Source organism: Pelodiscus sinensis, chromosome 20 (genome assembly GCF_052426305.1).
Source record: "Pelodiscus sinensis isolate ZL-2025 chromosome 20, ASM5242630v1, whole genome shotgun sequence".
In the NCBI taxonomy this organism is placed as follows: Eukaryota; Metazoa; Chordata; order Testudines; family Trionychidae; genus Pelodiscus; species Pelodiscus sinensis.
The window spans coordinates 17,424,874-17,445,983 of NC_143071.1; the positions used below are offsets into that span (position 1 = coordinate 17,424,874).

At 52.3% G+C, this 21,110-nt stretch overlaps 1 protein-coding gene across 1 annotated transcript; it reads right to left on the bottom strand.

Moving 5' to 3' along the window:
* Positions 1-149: 149 nt before the first annotated feature.
* Positions 150-15,124, bottom strand: LOC112543595 (uncharacterized). The gene is made up of 7 exons (XM_075903723.2): positions 14,980-15,124; positions 11,432-11,779; positions 8,873-8,942; positions 5,946-6,058; positions 3,567-3,604; positions 3,137-3,277; positions 150-856 (listed from the first exon to the last, which is right to left on the bottom strand). The coding sequence occupies exons 1-7, from the start codon at positions 15,014-15,016 to the stop codon at positions 671-673; spliced, it is 933 nt and encodes a 310-aa protein (XP_075759838.2). The 5' UTR covers positions 15,017-15,124; the 3' UTR covers positions 150-670.
* Between the last annotated feature and the right edge of the window lie 5,986 nt (positions 15,125-21,110).

Below are 21,110 nucleotides of genomic sequence, written 5' to 3' on the forward strand. Positions count from 1 at the left end.
ACTACCCAGCCTTCCTGCTATCTCCTTACAAATCTTCAATCTAGTATCCCGGGACAAGTACACTGCCCCGGAGGTTCTGCAGTTGCACATTCTACACTCTACTCCTGTGCAAAGGAGGCAGAAGACCGGTAAGCAAGATGATCTCTGGGATTTATTAAAAAAAACAGCATCCCTGGTGTGTCAGTGGCTGGATCTGTGCTGAGCCTCTCGCCCACACCTTCCACAACTACAATGATCACTGGTGTTGCTAATGATGATCCTGAAGTGCCTTCAGACTCCTCAAAGATTAAAGCATGCTCAGTATAGTTTTAGCGTTGTGTATTTTAGCGGTCTGGGTGTACGCCCTGCGCTGCCCACAGTGACATAGCATCATAAGACAACCTGCTCTCGAGAAAAGCAAAGGGCTTCAAGAAGTTGAACCACTACTGGGTTGGTGGGTCCTGGTCTGCTATTTTTTTCCACTCATTTTATTGTGTTCTCATTCGAATTCCATTGGGAAGTATGTCTGTTCACCAGAACAGCTGATTAACCAGCACTCCACCAGAGGATGGATAACAAAGCGTTGACAGTGGTTCCATCTGGCACCTGCTGAGACTCCCCCAGCATCTCGGGTGGTTGCAAGGGATGGAGTCTTAGCACTTCCACACGACTGCAGGGGATAAGGTGCCAGCTATGCCTTTGAGAAGGGACCTGTTCCAGAGGTAGCTTGCTTCTTTCTCAGCTTGCGGTAGTCTGTTTGGTCCAGTCTGCTCAGGGGGCTTTGGTCTGATGGCCTGTCCATATTGACGTAGTCCGCCTGCTCATCCAGGATGGGATACTTCATTGTGGCATGAGAAATATTTGTCCCTCCTGGTGCCTGCAATTTTAAAACAGCCCTGATCAGGGAGAAGGAAGGAGACCGTAACTAGAACAGATGCTCTGTGCTTTTCCTAATGCTCCCACAGCCAGTGGGCAATAGGGCCGGGGCACCTGTCGGCTGTGGCCATGGCACATGCACAAAATTGTGCTGCCCCGAGCCCCACGCTTCAATAGGCCCCGCATCCTGGGCCCCGCAAAACTCTCATCCGCCCCTGCCTGCAGCTCCTTCTGTGTGCTGATTCATCAGCACTTTGAAGAGCTCCGGTCTAAAAACCAGCTCTGCCCGGCAGCCCGTGGCGCTCCAGATCAGTAGAGGAGCATGTGACGTCACTCCTGCACCCGTCGCGTGAGATGGGAGCGAATAGCTGCTGTAAATATTATGTGTGTGCACTGTTTGCTCCCCATCTGTACTCCGACGGGGCCTGCTGTTCCCCAGCACATGCAGTTACCCACAGGTAGGCAAACGTTGGGCGCTCAAAGCGGAACAAAGCAACATTGGCCTTCTCTGGACTAAGATTTCAGTTGGAGAGTGAGATCCAAACTTCTTCAGACCTGGTGGAGACTGAGCTTTTCAGAAGCCTCTAGAAATGCCCTACAGCCTGTCCTACAGCCTTTCCACAACACTTCACGCTGCTAATTCTCAGAGGAGTAGCCGTGTTTGTTTATAGCTGCGAAAATAGAGATGGGGAACCTTTTTTGGGTTGGGGGCTGCTGACCCACAGAAAAATCCTTGGGGGGGGGGGGCTGCATACAACTGAGAAGCAAAAAAAGACACTCCCCACATGTCCCTTGCACACCACAGCCTAGGGGGCCAGGCCTGTAGATTCTGTGTGCTCCAGCACTGATGGGGGGTGGCTGGAGCACTAGTGTGTGTGGGGAGGGGAGCCTGAGCCTTGGGGGCCAGATCCAGGCAAGCCAGGGGCCACATCTACCCCCCAGGCCTTAGGTTCCCCACTCCAGCACAAAAATAACAAGGAGTCATATGGCAGCTTGAAGACTGATTTATTTGGGCAAAAGCTTCGCTGATGAAGTAGGTCTTTGTCCATGAAAACTTATGCCCAAATAAATCTGCTAGTCATCAAGGCACCACAGGACTCCTCACTGCTAATGAAAGCAAAAGGATTCAATTGCAAAGGGACCTCTTGTGCAATGCCCTAGAACAGGCATGAAATTGCATGTAGAATCACAGAACACTAGAACTGGAAGGGACCTTGAGGGGTCATCGAGTCCAGTCCCCTGCCCTCATGGCAGGACCCAGTGCCATCTAGACCATCCCTGATAGATATCTATCTAGTCTGCTCTTAAATATCTGCAGAGATGGAGATTCCACAACCTCCCTAGGCAACTTCTTCCAGTGTTTGACTACCCTCACAGTTAGGAACCTTTTCCTAATGTCCAACCTAAACCTCCCTTGCTGCAATTTAAGCCCACTGCTTCTTGTTCTATCCTCAGAGGCCAAGGAGAACAATTTTTCTCCCTCCGCCTTGTGACACCCTTTTAGATACCTGAAAACTGCTATCCTGTCCCCTCTCAGTCTTCTCCTTTCCAAACTAAACAAGCCCAGTTCTTTCAATCTTCCTTCATAACTCATGTTCTCTAAACCTTTAAACATTCTTGTTGCTCGTCTCTGGACCTTCTCCAATTTCTCCACATCTTTCTTGAAATGTGGTGCCCAGAACTGGACACATTACTCCACCTGAGGCCTAATCAGTGCAGAGTAGAGCGGAAGAATGACTTGTCGTGTCTTGCTCACAACAGCGTCACACTGTTGACTCATATTTAGCTTGTGGTCCACTCTGACCCCTAGATCCCTTTCTGCCGTACTCCTTCCTAGACAATCACTTCCAATTCTGCATGTGTGAGATTGATTGTTCTTTCCTAAGTGGAACACTTTGCATTTGTCCTTATTAAACTTAATCCTATTTACCTCAGACCATTTGTCCAGTTTGTCCAGATCATTTTGAATTATGACCCTATCCTCCAAACCAGTTGCAACCCCTCCCAGCTTCGTATCATCTGTAAACTTAATAAACGTACTCATTATGCCAATATCTAAATCGTTGATGAAGATATTGAACAGAACCCGTCCAATAACAGGCCCCAGCAGGATTGTGAACCATTAATAAATACTCTCTGAGAGTGGTTATCCAGCCAGTTATGTAAATGCTCTTTTGTATGACTCAGCGTGCGCTGTACAACCCAAAGGCAAGAATAAAAGGGATCAGAAGACTCTATTCAAACGTCTCCGCATTTTAGAGCTGAATGCCTGTCTCCTTACTACAGCTGAATACTCCACCATTTCCGGACTGTGCTCGGCCTGAGCAGAGTGGGGTGATGGGGCTGCGCTGGTGGATTTTCTAGGCTTTGGTTTCACAATTGCATAGGAAACATCAACTTCTGTGCTTGTGCTGGCCACAGCCTGGAAAAAATAAAACATACTGTGAGCTAGGATCTCTGAGCTGGTGCTCTCTGTCCCTGCAGTAACCAGCATCGGGCACCTTCCAGGCTACTATCATTTCTGGGAGGATCCAAGGCCACTGCCTACCTCGGTTACCTGCCCTGTGGGTTTTTCCTCCCTTCTAATGTCCCACACACCTACAGCCACTCTCACTGCTTTCTCCAGGCTCGAGCTGGGCTGTTAAAGCCACCCTGGTGGGGTAATTTTTCCAGCCCCTCTGCCAAGCACAGCACCTCTTCCCCTCTCTTACCTCATTCACTGCCGGAGTCCTCCCGCCGGCCCCAGCAGCTGAAAGGTAACAGACCCTCATTACACTGACGGAACGCTGCTAAAAGAGACACGATCTACAGAGGAGGGGTGATGAGGAAGAGGGCTCCCTCCAGATACTGAAGAGTTCAGCTATGGCCATCAGCATTGCTAGGTTGGTCTCTTTCTCCAGAGCTCTGACTGCTGAGCTATTCGTGCTTAGACTAGGCAGCTGAAGACAGGCCGTGGTGACTTGGGATAGCTGGGATGAGGCACAGGGCATGTACCTAGAATGGGTAAGGAACACCCATGTGCAGCGACACCCCTCCCTCCTCGGTCTTTCAAGGGGAGACAGATGGGTCTTCTCCGGTTCCACCACCCCTGTAACTCTGAGGTGCATCCTACAGACCAGAGCCATCTGCGTCCCTGGAGCTCCCAAGGTTGCCAACCCACAGAAATTTCATTTACGGACAAAATGGGAAAAATTTGCGAACAGACAAATTTTTTTATGGACATAATTTTTATACTGTATTAAAACGACATAAATGGTGAAAAGCGAAGAGTAACCGTTGTCATTCATTCATACATCACAAGAACAATATGCGATTTAACTCACTTTCAGTTAGTTAGTCACGGTCCTGGAAGTTTTCCATTTTGTGATCGTACATCCGAACACTGACGCACAATCCATTCTTCACATAGATTTTTGACATTGTAAACAACTAAAACGTCCAATTTCCACTGCTCCACAGTAAAATGGCTGAGCACAGAAGTAATTTAATTGCTATAGAATAATTTCTGTTTTTTGAAATTTTATTGCACTTTTATGAAATTTACGGATTTTCTACGGATTTTATGGACATGTCCAATTTCAGCTAATTTTTTACAGACTGTCAGTAAATTTACTGATGATTGGCAGCCCTGGGAGCTCCTGACCCTGTTTCACTCCTGCAGCCTTCACGTGTGTAATAAGCACCAGTCCCACACCTGGCTCCTGCACCCACAAGCAGAGAGCAATTGTGCTCCTGCCCTGATTCTCTGGAGGGCCAGTGGGCAAAGCAGCTGGAGGCAGCGAAGAGGAAGCAAGTCTGAGGCAAGCCATGACCCACCAGCACAGATGAAGTGTAGACAAAGCCACTGAGCCAATGCTCCTCTGGCGTACAAGTGCCACCCTGGAGCAGTGGGACTCCTCTGGGCGAAGGAGGTGGCCTGTTGCTGTTTGCTGGCTTTAAATCTCTGTACCAGGAAGGCAAGATCAGTCAGCTGTACAAGTGCTCCCTTGGGAGTGGGGGCTTGTCCCCACAGCCCTAACAGGGGAAATATTAGCCTGGTGTCGTTCCGAAGGGCATGCTGTCGTCTGTCCAATAGCGTTCGTACAAGCCCACCAGCAACCCAGCTTCCTCCTTCTCTATCGAATTGCATTACGTGTGGCTGAGCTGGTGCCTTGGGTAACGCAGCTGCTGCTGTTCTGGCCACTGCAACACACCCAGCTCTGGCTAATCCCTGGCGCAGGGGCAATGCAGTTCTGGGCAGGAGCAACGTGCGCGTGTGTAAAATAACAGAGGGCTTGTTCCTGCAGGGCCCGAGCACTCTTGCACGGTCAAGCAAGGCACTTCTGCTTGCCGCCCGTAAGCGAGTGCGGTGAGGGGGCTCTTGGGTGGGGCTGGAACTGGACACACACAGGAAAGTGGGGCCGGCTATTCAGCCTCTTGTAGGACTGGCCCTGTGGAGGGTGGCAGAGAATGGGATGGGGGGGGGGTAGTTGTGCAGGGAATTCTGCACGGGTCGGAAAAGAGGAAGGGGGCTGCTGTCTAGGATTGTCTATGATGCTTATCCCTGTGATAAGCAAGTGCCCCCCCCCCCATGCTCATGGACTAAGCCTGGGGAAGAATTATCCCCTGCTGCACACAAGGGCTGAGCCCAGATCTCGCCAGCCCCTGACCCGCACCCTCTTCCTTCATGCTCACTTCAGCCCGAACTCCAGTAAGAGACACCGGTCGGCCTCCCAGCCCCTGCCCTGTGTCGGGGGGGAAGGCGGGGGCTGTCGTCTCACACTGAAAGCCCTGCGCTATAGGAGCCGTGTCTTGCTATGGGTCTCTGTGGGCTTAGCGCCGTTTGCTGCGATTATTCACACCACAGCCAATGGTAAGCCACTTCCCTGGCACTGAACGTGGAAACGGGATCACAGGGCCCTGCCTGCTGTTTGGGAAACACAGCGGGTTCCTGAGGCAAAAGTCCAGATTTTCCATGGGTGCTTAGGATCCTGGCCTTGGCAAAGCTTCCTTGGCCCGGGCTGATGGGCTGGGGAAGGGAGAAAAAAAAGGGAGGGCAAAAAGAGACTGACAAGACCCGGGCAGACCCCTCCCCCGCTTCATCCTCTCACCCTCTTTCCTCTTCAGCATCACGCTTCCTGCCAGCAGTATGGCTACGATCGGTAAAACAACTAGAGTCAGCAGGAGCAGTGGCAAGAGAAGCACAGACCTGGGGGGAGAGGAACTGGAAGAAAAAGGAACAAGAGGATCTGTGAGATGCTCCCCACCTGCCCGTGAATGGGGGGCGAAGGTGGAAATTCAGTCGGGGCACAAAGCTCACGCTGTTCACCCGAGCACCCCTCCGTGTGCCAGGACAGCAGCCATGTCCCTCCCCACAGCTCCCCTCACCCAGTGCCCTCTCTGCTGCAGGAATGGCTCACCCCATCCCCAAGAACTTGCATTTGCTCCCTGACCTAGCCAACGCCCCTTCCCCTACCGCCCAGCTCCAGAGAACCACCCAGAGCCCCCCGGCACCTTGTCAGACTTGGAAAAAGTGTCGGTGCCCTATCTCCACTCTCGTCTCCTAAAGGCACAAGCCCTTCCCCTGCCTTCTCGGGCGAGGCTGCTCTCAAAGCCTCGCTCCAGCAGCGCCGGGACAACCCGAGTCCCCTTTAGCCAGCCAGGGAGAGCCAACAGGCAGAAGTTGCACCAGTTTAAAGCAGTGCACAAATGGACGCTGTTCAACCTCTGCCTGCCCCAGCTGGAGGCTCCTCTCAGTTATTGGCAGCCTGGTTCTGTTGGGTTTCAAGCGGCGCTGACGGACTGCGCGGCTCTAATCCAGCGGTAGCGCCATGTGGGCGTCCACACCCGCAGTTGCAACGGATTCATTGAACCTGTATAAAAGTGAGGGTTAGGCCTTGCCTGCACTGCGGCAGCACAGCACCAGTCCTGCAGCCAGCAGACTAACTGGGGAGGTTGCCCCAGGTCCCGCACTTTTGGGGACCCCTTGGCTCTTACCCCAGTCATCCTGTGGATGAGAGGGACCCGGGGGGTGACAGGGCTTGGTTCAGGGCCGCAGGAGGAGTCGCCTCCCCATACTCACCACGAGGATGGTGGGAGCTGGAGCGGCTGGCAGCCTGCGCCGCTCCACTGGGCCAGGTCACCCTCCCGGCTCAGCAGAGGCAGGAAGCAGAGCGCTCTGGCCCCAGGGCCCTCCACTTCCCACCACCACAGAGAAGCGGGGTGCAGTGGGCGGGAGGGTGGCACGGTGCAGCAGGGCAGAATGGAGCAGGCTCCTGGTGCCTAGGTGGTGAGCCGGGGGAGATGCCAGCTGCATTACTCAGGGGAGGAAGGTGAGGGCAGGACTTCAGGAAGGGATGGAGCAGGGACAAGGGGGGATTGCAGCAGTGAGAATTGCCCAGTGCCAGACCCTGCCCACCCCTCAGGACAGCCCTGGCACCAGCTACACCGCTGTGTCCCTGTTGGGTAGACACTTGGGACAGGGACGGAAGGGGTGTTTCCACGCTTGTAGTCAATCCGCCCCGAGAAGCTGTAGCTACCTAGACAGAAGAATTGGTCCATTGCCCTAGTGATTGGGGCTTTGGGTGGTTTAACAGCGCTCAGCAGCGTGACTTTTTTTTACCCCCCGGTGTAATGTTGGGAAGCTGCCCTAACTTCTAGGTCTGTGGCTCAACCTTCCATTTCTACAGCAGGGAGGAAGCGTGAGACACCGCACAGCTAACAGGAGCTCTTTACCAGCCACTGTTACAGGGCAACAGAGCGGCAGGACAGAGAAGAGGAACGCTGAGGGTTCTGTATGGACACTGGCAGCTGGGAAGCCAAGCCAAGTCCACTTCTTAGCACGTGTGCCAAGGGAGATAGGAAAGAAATAGCGAGTTGGCGAAATCGCCATGTCAAGGGGAAGATGTGATGTAGCAGCTGGTGACAGGCTGGGAAGGCAGAGCAGAGAGGGCTGGCTGCACGGATCAGAGGAAAGAGAGAGGATTTGGTTGCTGCAGCCGTGTCTGTTTGGTGTGTAAAGCAGTGTTTCTCAACCTTTTTGAATATAGTTCCCTCTTTCAAAAAAAAAGGTTAAGTACCACCAGTACCTACAGTTTTCAGACACACATTTTTTTCGACTATTGCAACACATTTGTTTAAACAACGTAATCATAGCCGGGCGGGTGATTACATTTTGGGGTGTAAAAAGTACAAAAATAAAGCGCTGTAAAACTTAAAAATACAGTTTAAGTTTCAGTTGTGTTGATGAACCCCCCCCCCCCCGACTTCTCTCGAGTACCCCTAAAGGTATTCGTACCACTGCTTGAGAAACACTGTGGTGAAGGACAAGGGTGATCTTTGGGGGATGGGAGTCTGAACGGTTTCTCTTACTGGAGGTTGGTTTCTCGCACACGGGCCTGAAAAGCATTGTGAGGGAAACCAATGGAGGTACTGCAGCGAGTAGAACAAAGGTCTTGAGGACGCTTGGCCTATTGGCCTGATCACAGAGAGAGTCTAGGTTATGAGCGCCTGCAAGCAGATGGGAACTTCCCTGGTTTTGTATGTGCGGAAGCCACCTCTGCAGGCACAAATCTGCAGGCACAAATCCCAGCCCCCTTAGGCTGCCTGCATAAACCAGAATTTACTTGTCTCTGCTAAGGATGCAGAATCCCATTCAATCAGTGAACCAGTTAAACTAGTTAACTGGTTACCCACTAAAGCAGGGGTGGGGGGCTGCGGTGTGGCACAGTGGGCCCAGCTGGGCTAGAGTGCTCCCTACCCATGGCACGACGGGCTGCTCCGGCCAGGCTGGGTCTACTGTGAGTGGGGGGCTGCTCCAACCAGACTGGGCCCACTGCATCACACCACAGATGGGTGGGGAGCTCCAACCCAGCCGAGCCACCAGTGAACTGTAACCAGGAAGCATCATCCAACTAATCACCCACATCCCTCATCTCTGCAGCGGCAGACAGTAACGTTCATGCAAAGCCGGGACTGGAAATTCAGCCCTGGACACCCCCGCTGACCCAGGCCTTCACACCTCCTTAACTGGCCTTACCTTTTGGGGTGCTCCGTCATGTTTGCTGTGGAGAGAGATCCAGTCGTTACCATCACTGCCGTGGAGAGAGCTGAAAGTATAAGCCAGAAAACAGAGTTCTGAGATAGTCAAACTGTCCCTGGGCTGCTGTGTTCTTATTCACTGCTTTTTAGGTGAAAGCTGCCAGCCTGCCCGTGCTGGAGACTGGAGCCCTCTCTGCACAGACACTCCCAGCCTGGGCACAGCAAGATCCCCCCTGCCCTGCTAGGAGTGAACGGGGCGGGGGGTCCGTTTCCTTTGCCTCTTAGCTGAGCCTGCCATGGAGGGGGACAGAGCCCTGCACAGACAGAAGGTTGGTCTCCACAGTGGCATGGGCAAACACGAGCTGTTGGCAGGGTGAGCAGGGAGGTTGCCTTAGTCCTGTGCTGCTCGGTGCTCGCCGGCCCAGCTGCTTGCTCGCTGCCCTGGCTGGGAAGCTCCTGGCCGTGCGATGCAGCCGAGTGCAGCGTGCCGGCTGGGGCCCTGCACACGCTTTGGCCGATCCTGCATCTGCATCCATAACCGCAAAAGCGAGCTGCGGACTGGCAGGGCTCTGACATTTAGTCAGGGTGGCGTGTGAGCAGGCATGCAGCGCAGTGGCTGCTAGGATAGACTGTCACTAGCAAATGCACCGCACACCAGCGACCATACAACCAGCCCATAGTAGCTGCTGTTCACTGTACAGCAGGGCTCTGTAATGGACCCCAGCAGCAGGGCCAACAGCCTTGCCAGGCCCTGGGCCAGGTGGGAGGGGGCCATGCTCTGCACCCCAGAAGGGGTGGGGCCTTGGAAGGAAGGGGTGGGGCTTGGGCAGCCAACCAACAGTGCCACCCCGACTGTCGCAACCCCCCCCTTCTGTCCTCAGTGTCTGGGGCTCCAGCTACTACTGCTGCCATGGTAGCAACAGCAGCAGCTGGGAGCCCCAGGCGCTTTCGTATTGCTGGGCCATGAGGCACTTGCCTCCTTCCTCCCCCCCTTCTCCCCCATGGTGGGTCTGATCCAATGCGCACTGAAGTTAGGGGCACGGAGCCCTAGACTCCCAGGGGCTTTGGCTCAGAGCAGCGGGAATAACCCTTCACTCCATAGTCCAGGCACTGACTGCGAGCTCCAGATTTAACCCATTTGCCCCGCGGGGGCCATTCAGCGTGTTGGAATAGTTACTGGTCAGATGCTCGCTCGGCGTTAGCAAGGTTACATGTCGACAAGCAGAATTGTTCCCTTGATTTGATCTTCGCAAGGAAACGGCGATGGAAGGGGCAAACTCTGCTGGCTGCTTCAGTTCCTAGTGCTGCCAGCCTGGCTGTGACCCAGCCCAGCGTGGGGAGCCCTCGGGGACTAGCCCCTACTGCCAGAGGCCAGCTTGCTCCACGGGGCCTGCTGCATGGAGTGTGGCATGCGGGGCAAGGTCCCCAGGTAGAACACACAGCCCTCCTTGCTACTTCCTGCTCCATCCCCCACCCCCAGCCTGCTGCTTGTCCCCATCCAAGTCCTGCATTCAGTATAGGAGTCTCCCCTATAGATGGCTGCGTCACCAGGAGACCCTGCTCCTGCCTCCCTCTGCCCCAGCCTCAGGGCAGCAGCAACAGGATTACCTCTACATGTGACAGGGAGTGGCTTGCAGTGGTCACCTTATCTAAAAAAAAAGATACATTGGCATTTGGGAAAGGTTCAGAAAAGGGCAGAAAAAGTGATTAGGGGACGGGTCCCATATGAAGAGAGATTAAAAAGACGTGGACTTTTCATCTTAGAAAAGAGGAGACTAAGGGGGAATACAATAGGGGTCTATAAAATCATGCCTGCTGTGGAAAAAGTGAATAAGGAAAAGTTATTTACTCATTCCCACAATATAAGAACTAGGGGTCACCAAATGAAATTAATAGGCAGCAGGTTTAAAACAAACAAAAGGAAGTTTTTCTTCCCTCAGTGCACAGTCAACCTGTGGAACTCCTTGCCAGAGGATGTGGTGAAGGCTAGGCCTTTAACAGGGTTCAAAAAAGAGCTAGATAGATTCATGGAGGTTAGATCCATCAATGGCTATTAGCCAGGATGGGTAGGAATGGTGTCCCTGGCCTCTGTTTGTCTGGAAATGGATGACAGGAGAGGGGGTCACGTGACGATTACCTGTTGTGTTCCCTCCCTCTGGGGCATCTGACATTGGCCACTGTCAGCAGACAGGATACTGGGCTAGATGGACCTTTGATCTGACCCAGTATGGCCGTTCTTATCTTCTTAAGTTCACTGCAGCTGCTTTCCAGCTACGGTACTGGGAGACCCCCAGCAGCTCTCTGCCAGCCCTTCAAGCACTAGGAGCTGCTGCAGGAGGGAGCTTGGGGCTGTCTGGGAGTAGATGGTGTCAGCTGCTCACACCCCGAGCACCTCCTCAGCTCCACACACCCAAACTGGGGCAGTGAGTGTTGGCAGGATGCTACCCTGGAGATAAGCTGGGGGCTATAAATATCAGTCTGAGTCTCTCACCAGCCCATCCCAATTGAGTACACACGGGCTCCAGGTTGGCATCAGTCGGTCCCAGCAGAGACTCACCGGGGAGAACCATCATATTAACACGGGAATTAGGATCACGTCCACTTTTATTTATTCCGCACCAGTAGGTCCCAGCGTCTCCCAGGGTCAGGTTCTCCATGGTCACAGTGAACGTGTTCAGGGTGTGATTGTCTTGGATGGAGACGCTGCCCCGCTTCACCTCGGCCTCCAGCCCTGCAGTCTCAATGACCTTGGAGCAGGTGCTCCACTCTGCTCCTCTGCACCAGTATTTCGGATTGCCCTGATATACTTTCTGGTACTGACATGGCACAGACACCGACCCGCCCAGGGTTCCCCTCACCTCCCCTTGGGTGGTCAGCGCAGGGACAGGTGGTGCCGAGAAACAGCCTGAAAAACAAAACAAAGCAAAATTCTGACCGCCCCACTCCACACCCAAGAAGGGGGCACATGGGTCCTCAACCTCTAATCAGCAGAAGAGGCCCAAGAGACTTGTTCCCTGCACACAGCTCAGCCTGTGTTCACCACGACAATGCACCGGACGACCTGACACCACCCAACCACTCCCCAAACTCCGCTAATAAGCTCTTAGGTCTCATTTGGCTTGTGCGGAATAACCCCCAAGATGGCTAGCAGGGAACAGCTGGAGACTGGGCTATACCCCTTTGGCTCGCTCCTTTCTGAGGCTGAGAGCAGGCGTGGGAGAGGAACTCCCGCTTTCAGGCAAAGTGCTTCTGGTGGGAATGGGAAGAACCAAACCCTCTTCCCTGGGAGGAGGAGGAGACTCACTTGGGTGCAGGGTGCCTGCATCAGCCCCATAACTGCCCCTTTCGCCCTTAATCTGTTTCCCAAAGAGCAAACTCTGCTTCCCCCTGGGACTGCGAGGCTTCCTGCTGAAGTCTGCAAACCCGCAGCGTGGTGGCACCCAAACACTTCTGCTTTCTTTTTCTTATTGGCCACCTCCTTTCCTTTTGCTCAGTTCTCACCAGCTTCCTCCCTCCTTCCCTGCCCCCCCGCCGCCGGTTTGCAGGCAAGAAGGCAGAGCGAAAAGGTGGCTTAGCAACTGGATTTGTGTAGGACACTGGCTTTGATCCCTGCAGTGTTACAGCTGTTTAACACATACCACATGCATGCTTTCTGCCCAGATAATAGAACTTCCCTTACAGCTGTGGCCCTAGCGATCTGAGCACAGGAATGGGAATCAGGAACTCCTGACTTCTACTCCCGATGCTGATCTTGACTCTGCAAGCTGGGATAAGTCACTCCTGCTGTAGAATGGGGGTACTGTGGACTTACCTGTCTCCCCGGGCATGTCTACACAGCAGGGCTAAAGCTGAAATAAACTACACAACTCAAGCTACCTCAATTGCCTAGCTTAAGCTAAAATAGCTTCTTTTGGCGCTGTCTACACAGCACTCTTCCTCTAACTTCCCTTACTCCTCATACAATGAGGGTTACAGGAGTTGGAGTAAGAAGTCCTCCAGCTCGATATTATTTCGACATTATACACTTGAGATTGTAGCTTTGCAGTTAACAGTTCGTATTTATTACATGTAAGGGGCTTACTCTCTGGAAAGGTAACTGCAGTGATTTGAAGTAGCTTCTATACAGTTTTCCTTGAAATCAGGTGTGGGCTCAAACAAAACACAAGATCCCCTCCCTGTCCCAAACATGGGAGTTCATGTAGGAAAGAATTTTGAATGTGGATCTGAATTTTGTAGTTGGCCCCTGTGCCTGTAAAGGCCTGAACCAAAACACAACATTGACACACATCACGAACCTTGTGGGATGCAAAATCTAAATCCACATTTCATGGTTTGGGGCCATCTCCTCTCTAAATAGATGCTGTAAAAAGAGACTTAGATGGCCCACGTGAAACTGTCTCTTTGCCCTCTAGTAAATTTTACCTATGTGAAAAGTTGATATTTGCCATTGTAGCAAAGCTGTGATTGGCCCACTGAGTTCCAACAAAAGTTTGTCTGATTGACAAATACTTACACAGGCAAATGTAAAATTTGCTTTAGGAAAATGCTTCCCCAGAGAAGCTCAGTCATATGAATGCCCATGGAAAGTAAGCAGATATGGAGCATGACCAGGGCTGGTGTGAGTTCATTAAAAAGGGTGAATGAATATTCATGGCACATTGATAGAATTGTTATTCCTGGTGTTGATGAGCTGATAGGAAACAGCCCGGTTTGGCACTCCGTTCCCAGGTTTGCAAAGGGCCTTGAGCTAGAAAGCGGACACCTTAGTACTTGGAAAGGGAGCGTGTTTGACCTGGAATCTCTGGGAGACCATCAAGGTGCCGTTTTTTTTCAGAGCAGAGCCACATCCTAAAGAAACATCCATGGGGCTCAGGAGCTGCAGGCAACATTTCCTGCGCTCTGGTACTGCTCTCCTCCTATGCCACTTAGAACCTCTTTGATTCTTCCCTAGACCCTCCCTGCTTGCAGGGTTCCCTGTAAACTGTGTGCTTGGGTGGCCACTCAGGAGAGATTCAAATGCCTCCCAGCTGATCAGCAGCTCCAGCAACATGTGGCTCTACAGGTGGTGCACATGTGCACCTGCCTTGGTGCACAGAAAAAAAATATTCTGCACATGGATGGAAAAGGTTAGAAGGAGCATTGCCTGCTGGCTCCATTAGCCACCCTGGGCCTGCAGTTGTGCCCACGATTCATTCAAGTTGATCCACAGGAGGGAGCTTCTGTGGCCGCCTGGGAGGTGTAATCCTCACACAGACAATAAACTCAAGCACGTCTATAGGACCAGGCCCTTTCAGCCCCCACAGGCCACGTCCGTGGCCCACCAGAGGTGAGTCAGAGCAGGGAATCACCTCTGGGGCCAGGTAGGGATATGAACATCCTGCCCTCAAGTGTTTCTCTTAATTCCCCATCCCCCCTTTAGCCTCACCCGCACTGCTGTAGCCATGCAGAGATCCCAGCAGGTACCCACCTGGGAGAACAGTCACGTTCATGGGAAACGCCCTCCCCCGCCCCAGTCATATCCAAATGTGCTTATCCCACACCAGTAGGTCCCAGCCTCAGGCTCTCCATGGTCGCTGTGAATGTGCACTGCCTGCGGGTGCCTCTGATGGAGACTCAGTCCCCTTTGCCTCGGCCCCTGTCCCCGCCAGACTGCTGCTCTGCACCCGCATTTCTGATTTCCTCCATCACTTTCATGGCCCTGACACTACACAGACACCAACGTGCCCAGGGGCCGGCTCCCCTCCCCAGGGCCAGTCAGCCCAGGGGCAGCCAGGGCAGAGGCACAGCCTGAAGGACAAAGCAAAACCCATAATTTCCTCTTCACTGAGTGGGGGGGGGGGGCAGAGGAGCAACTTGAGCCCCGTCTCCCCACTGGTCTCTATCAGACCATGCGGTGTGCAGGCGCCACTATTGTACTTGTGTGATTCCCGTTAGTGTTCGTATGAAGGTACCCAGCCCAGATCCCCAGGAGAGAGATTATAACCCCCCCCCCCCCCCAACTCCTCTCCTTCCCAAGGGAGACTGGCTCTCAGGGTGCTTGCTGGAGGGGGAGGGATTAGCCTTTCAGGATGTCCAGGTGTGACTGGAACAATAGAAATGTCTCACCTGCCAGGAGAATCAGGCCAGCGAAAGGCAGCTGCATTGTCCCTCCAATTGCCCCCTTCTCACTCAAGCTCTGTACCGACTTTTCTTTTAAATGCTCCAGAAAGTGAGCGCTGGCTCCTTCCACCTGAGACACTTCCCTCTCTGAGGTTACTTCTGCTTTGTGGGCTGCCGTTTCCTGGTGCCCTGCTTCATATCACAACCTGGCCCGGTTACAATCACTGGGGCAGAAACAATAGATGAAACACAGAAGAAAGTAGCAGGCGGTGGCGGGAGAGGAAGAGGGGCAGCAATCAGCTGCACTCCAGCTTCTGATGGAAGCTTTTGCAGGGCGAGCCTTTGAAGGCCTGTTCTTTCTCTCTGGGTGCATCTAAAACCCCAGCCGTGACAAACACTGGTTGCCCATTCAGTGCTGGTTGTTCTCCTCTCTCTCATGGGGTATTAATGCATCATTGGCTTTAGCAACATCACCTGCCCTTGGACTGTGTTTTATCTGGCAACATTCAGCAGCGAGGCAGTGTGGTCTAGTGGCTACAGTGCAGGGCTGGGACCTGAGTTCTGACTGCCATTGACTTGCTGCGTGAAGTCACTTTGGCTTTTCTGTGGCAAGTGGAGTGGGAGAAACTGAGCCTGCTGACTCCTTTGGGGACCTTAGTCAAATCACTTCCTCTTAATGTTTCAATGTCTCAATGAGAAAAATGGGGGCTGACAATAGCTACTGTTCTACCCCCAGGGGGAATTATGGGGCTAAGTCAGCAGGTGATTGTGCAGGGCTAGGACTATGGAATGCCGTGGATAATTACCACATATTAGCACACACTGAGTTGTTCCTGTTTCTCTAGCCATGCTGAGACGGCAACTTTGCTGTTCACTATTTTTATTACATGGAAGGATTATTTTTTAAATACTGTCTTAGTCTCTACACAATAAGCTAAATTCCCAGCCCAACTTCCCTTCTCATTAGTGACAGATTGGAAGCAAAACCTCAGTCCCCGCTCCCATTCTGAAATTTTTGGAAGGGAATCTAACTCCAAAATTGGACAGCTCACCCCTCTCGCTGGGATGTTTGTGAGAATGCAAAATCTAGATTTGGACTCAGAGCTGGATTTTATGGCTTGGGGTGCAACTTCACTTTAAATAGAGGCCAAAAAGAGAAAAATAAAGGTAAAGCTAGCATTTCAATCCTGAGGTTTTCTTCAGTCTTTTCCCACCCTTACACTTAAAATTAGAGCTGAGAAAATAACAGATAATGAATGTAACCTGCTTTTTTGCCCCTAAATATTCTACAAAGAGGCTACACTCTCTTCTCATTTATCCGTTACCCAGTTTGAGGCTAATTTTTGACCCCAGCAGTGCTCTGTGAATATTGGGTATTTGTTACTTGAGAGTATTGTGGTTGATCAGATAAGTCCTGTCCTATTGTTTCCGGTCTCTGGCTGGATGAATGTGCAAGCACTTCCAGCTTGTGTACATATTACTCCTGGGAGAATTCTGCACCCCTGTGTATGCACAGAGTTGATGTCCACCGCAGATTTCTTTGCTTCCCTGCAGACAAAATACTTTCTGGTGGGCAAGCAAAGGGAAGCCATAAGAGCAGTCATGCGACTCTCTCCAACACCCGGACCCAATTGAACCCCAACTGGACCGTCCTGCAGAGTCTATTATCATTGCACCCAGAACCTCCCAACAAGCCCCTGTGAATCCAGGCCCCTCTCCAGATCCCCCACTGAGATGCCCACACCCAGAATGCCTCTCGCAGAATCCTCTCAACCCACAAGTGGATCTCCCACATTAAGCCTCTCCCCAGTTGGATCCTGCTTTGCTGAGCCTGCCTGCCCACCCCTAATGCACCGAGCACAGAGGGGGCAAGGACTTGGGCTGTCTCCGGGGCAGGCCCATTCCTCGCACTGTGTGAGGGGTGGATGCAGACTCACTGCTGAGTCCGTGTCCTGAGGCGAGTGGGGGGAACTGTGCTGTGATCTCTGTGTAGCCAGCAGCTTGTGTTCCTCGGCGCCCTGCTGGAGCCTCCACATTTATTTAACAAATACAGTTGCAGAATTTTAAACTATTGTGTGCAGAGTGTTTATATTTTACTGCAAATTTGTATTTGTCTGGTGCAGAAGTCTCTCAGGAGTAACCTATGTAAAAGTCAGTCCCTGCTAACGCTCCCACGTGAGACCTTATCAAATGTATTTACAATACAACTGGCCGGAGGGGAGAAGGGTACTCACCTGGGATGGGGAAGACACTAGCTTCAGGTCCTTGCACATCCTGTTTCAGTGTTGCCCAGTGGATTGAGCACTGATCTGGGACTCAGGGGAGCTGGATTTTATTCTTGGCTGCTGAATGACCTTTAGCATGTTCTCATGTCTCAGTTTCCCCATCAGTAAAACAGGTAAAATGACACTGACCTCCTTTGCAAGGTGCTTAGATTTATGGGCAAAAAGCCCAGATCAGAGGCTAGGTCTAGACTTCATCCCTCTGTCGATAGAGGGGTGCAAATCAAGCACGTCGAAATTGCTAGTGAAGCCGTGATTTAAATATCCCATGCCTCATTAGCATAAACATGGCTGCTGCTTTTTTTCAAAACGGAGTTTTTTGAAAAAGAAACGGCAGTCGAGACACAGATCTGTCGAAAATAAAGCCTTTTCCCACAGATCCTGTATTCCTTAAAAAATGAGGTTTACAGGATCTGTCAAAAAAGGCTTCATTTTCCACAGATCCACGTCTAGACTGCCGTTTCTTTTTCGAAAAAACTCCGTTTCGAAAAAAAGCGGCAGCCATGTTTATGCTAATGAGGCACAGGATAGTTAAATCCCAGCTTCATTAGCAATTTCGACGTGCCTAATCTGCATCTCTCTGTCGACAGAGCAGTGTAGTCTAGACACATCCAGAGACAGGTGAAGTCATTAAAAAGAGAAGATGTAAAGCTGACGCCTCCTTGCTTCCAGTGTCAGAGTTGTAGGTGCTCCCCGTAGTGACAGAAACAACGTTGGACTACTTTTTTTACTCCTGTTGGCCCTGCAGAATCAGCACAGCTCAAGGGCAGGAGTGCTGGGGGGTCTGGATTAAGGATGTGAATGAGTAGTTGACTAGATGATTAACCAATAGGCCTAGGCCAGGGACTAGCCAGGGACCAGGCCAGGGGCCCCCCACAGACGGGGCTGCTGCCACCCTGTTCTGCTGCCTCTATCAGGGGCAGCAGCACAGAATGGCAGGTGGGACCTAGTTTGTGCAGGAAGCTGGTTTTAATCAGGTCCTCTTGTGGACCAGCTCCCACCTGGCACCCCATACTACTGCCTCTGATAGAGAGGCAGCAGTGTGGGGTGGCAGGAGGCTCCCCAGGAGTAGGGCCAGAGCACACTGGCTGCCAGCCACTCCTCTGGGGACTATAGAATAGCACCTTAGTGACTATAGAATTCGACTAAGAATTTATGCCGTTAGTCAACTATTTTATTACCCACTATCTAACATCCCTAGTCTAGATTCTATTCGTCCTTCTCTGTCATCACCTGAAACAAATGCTAAATTCCCATTATAGAGCCAATCAGTTACACCTATGCAAACTCATTTGCATATGAGGTTCTGTGGGTGTTGAGGTTTTTTGCCTTTCTGAAACAAGCCCAGAATAAAGGAACCACACAGGCACAGCGAGGATCAAATAATTGTGTTTGCTGAATGTATGCAAGGTTGGAGGCCTAGCTCTAGAAACCCACCCTGTTGCTCCAGTTGGGCTCTGGTGGCTTCTCAACCAGAACACAGTGAGCCCCATTAAAAGTTTCACAAACTACTTAAAGGGACTGGCACTAGTATATACACTACATCAAGAGTCACTGAGGGTATAATCTGAATACAATGGCATTGCATGGGAGTATATAGACAGGGCCAGATTAACCCTTCTGGAGCCTGGGGCTAGTAGATTTTATGGGGCCCACCCTAGGCTCGAGGAAGGAGCCAAAATGAGGGGATCAATGTGCAGGAGAGGGCTGCTGGGGAGTGGGTTGGAGGTGGGGGTGCAGTAGCAGGCTAGGGGTGGAGATTAAGGATGTTAAGTATCAGGTAATTGACTAATTGAATAGCCGATGCATTTCGCATTAACTATTCAATTAGGCGCCTCCGCCTTTGAAGTGTAGCAACAGCTGTTGCTACACTTCAAACCCAAAAGTGCCACACGGAGACTGGAGTCAGTGGGGGAGTCCCCAGTTGATCCCAGGCTCCACATGGCACTGCCACCTGGAAACTCCACCTAGGGACACCCAAGCTGGCCCTAGGTTGCACGCAGCTTCTCAAAGCGGTGGTGCTGCATGGAGCCTGGGGTCTGGCCCCAGGCTTCAAGCAGCACTGCCACATTGAAGTGGGAGTGGGGGAAGCGACTAGTCAACTCTCCGATAAGTATTTGCATATTGGACAGTCGACTGGTCCTTCACATGCCTCGTGGAGATGTGGGGTCTGGGAGGGAGGGAGCAGAGGATTGGGGTGCTTACCTGGTGCAGCTCCTATTTGGCAGGGGGAACAGCTGGTTCTGTGCCACTCTGCACTTGCAGGCACCGCCCCCCACCACTTTCATTGGCTGCAATCCCTGGTCAATGGGAGTGGCAGCGAGAAAGGCTGCAGGGAGAGAGAGACCTTCCCTGTGCTTGCAGCGCTGTGGCTCCAACTTGGGGGGAAAGGGGAAGTAGCAGCACACAGAGCCCGCCCTCTCCCCCACCTCCACCCCCAGCCAGGCAGAGCCCGCCAGGAATGCAGCATGCAGGGGCTTTGGTGGCTACATCCCAGAGCCCCGGGCCTTGGCCTACAGTCCCCAAAACCCTTTTCATAATCCAGCCCTGTACACAAAGGGAGCATTTGTATTACTGGTGGGGACATGCTAGGACAGAATCTATCCTGACTTGAGTTTGCAGGAACTGCAGCTGGGGGAAAAAATACTGGAATACACCTGGATGCCAACATGGCACCCTACATTTGTATAGGGTCACTTCCCAGAGCAGGAGCCTGCTTTCATTGGCCAGAGCCAGAGAGAAGGCAGGGAGAATGGATCCGTTTAAAACAAGGCCCTCTGCTCTTAACACTCCCCAGGCGGTGAGGTAGAGGGTTTACTGTGGGATGGTGGCATCCCGCTGACCTGAAAGGAAGCCAAGGAAGCCATAATGGTTCTCCATCTCTAGGGCTGGTTTCTGGGTGGCTTTGCTCTGTGGGGTTAATATACGGGACTGGAAGGCTTTTGTGGCCTAAGCTGGTTCTTCCTCAGATCTTTGGGGATGCCCCAGGCGAGCCATGTGGAATTGGTTCCCCCGCAGAGGCTGAGACAGAGGAAGCCGGGCTGAGCAGCCCTTCTGAAAGGCTTCTGCACTCGCCTGAGCTGTTATTTGCACATGAAGGCTGTTGCCCAGATGCTGTGACCACACAGCGAGATGCGGTTGGGGGGTTTTGACATAGAGCCCAGGGAAAGAGGAACAGGAAGTTTGGGCATCAGAGGGCAGCTCTCTCTTGACATCAGGGGCTGCTGCTTCATGAGGCCTGTTCAGCTCCTTCCTCCCTTCGAGAGCGCAGAGAAGCTCGATACAGCTGTGGGGTGGCAGCAGACCAGAGGAGCTAAGGGCACTTTGTAAGGGAGGGAGGAGGGGTGCCTGGAGAACATTAGGACGTGAAGAGGTAACGTGATCCTGAGAGACTTGTGCGCCCACATACGCTCACCAGCTCTAGGCACACCCACGTATTTTCTTGCATTGATACGATCGAGCTCCCCCCTCAAACTCCTATTGACTCTGCCACCCAGGGGATCTGGTCCTGGACCCAATGAGACCAATATGGTCTCTCTTTTCTTCCATCCACATGCAGAATAAATTGTGTTATGTGCACAGAGGCATGGTTGGATGTGCACCATCAGTAGAACCACATGCAACTGGGTGGCATATGAATCTCTTCCGGGTGGCCGTCTAAGTACTCAGCATACAGGGTACGCTGGCTGGGACTCCTTCCCTGCTCTTCATTGTCACTAGCTCAGGCCCTGCACATGCCTAACACACTCCCAGGATTGGTCCTGAGAGGTGCCAGGCACCTTCTGCAAGTCACTGTCAAGACTCCGGGGGAGCTGAGGGTGCTTAGCCCTGGTCTCTATGGGTGCTGAGGCATTT

Bases quoted from the DNA above. Each gene is read 5' to 3' on its own strand.
- LOC112543595 (XM_075903723.2), bottom strand. From the start codon at position 15,016: ATGCAGCTGCCTTTCGCTGGCCTGATTCTCCTGGCAG. The intron at 6,059-8,872 runs GTAAGGCCAGTT...TTTTTCTTCCAG, and splicing joins ATGACGGAGCACCCCAAAAG to TTCCTCTCCCCCCAGGTCTG. The intron at 857-3,136 runs GTAAGGAGACAG...TTAAAATTGCAG, and splicing joins TGGTGGAGTATTCAGCTGTA to GCACCAGGAGGGACAAATAT.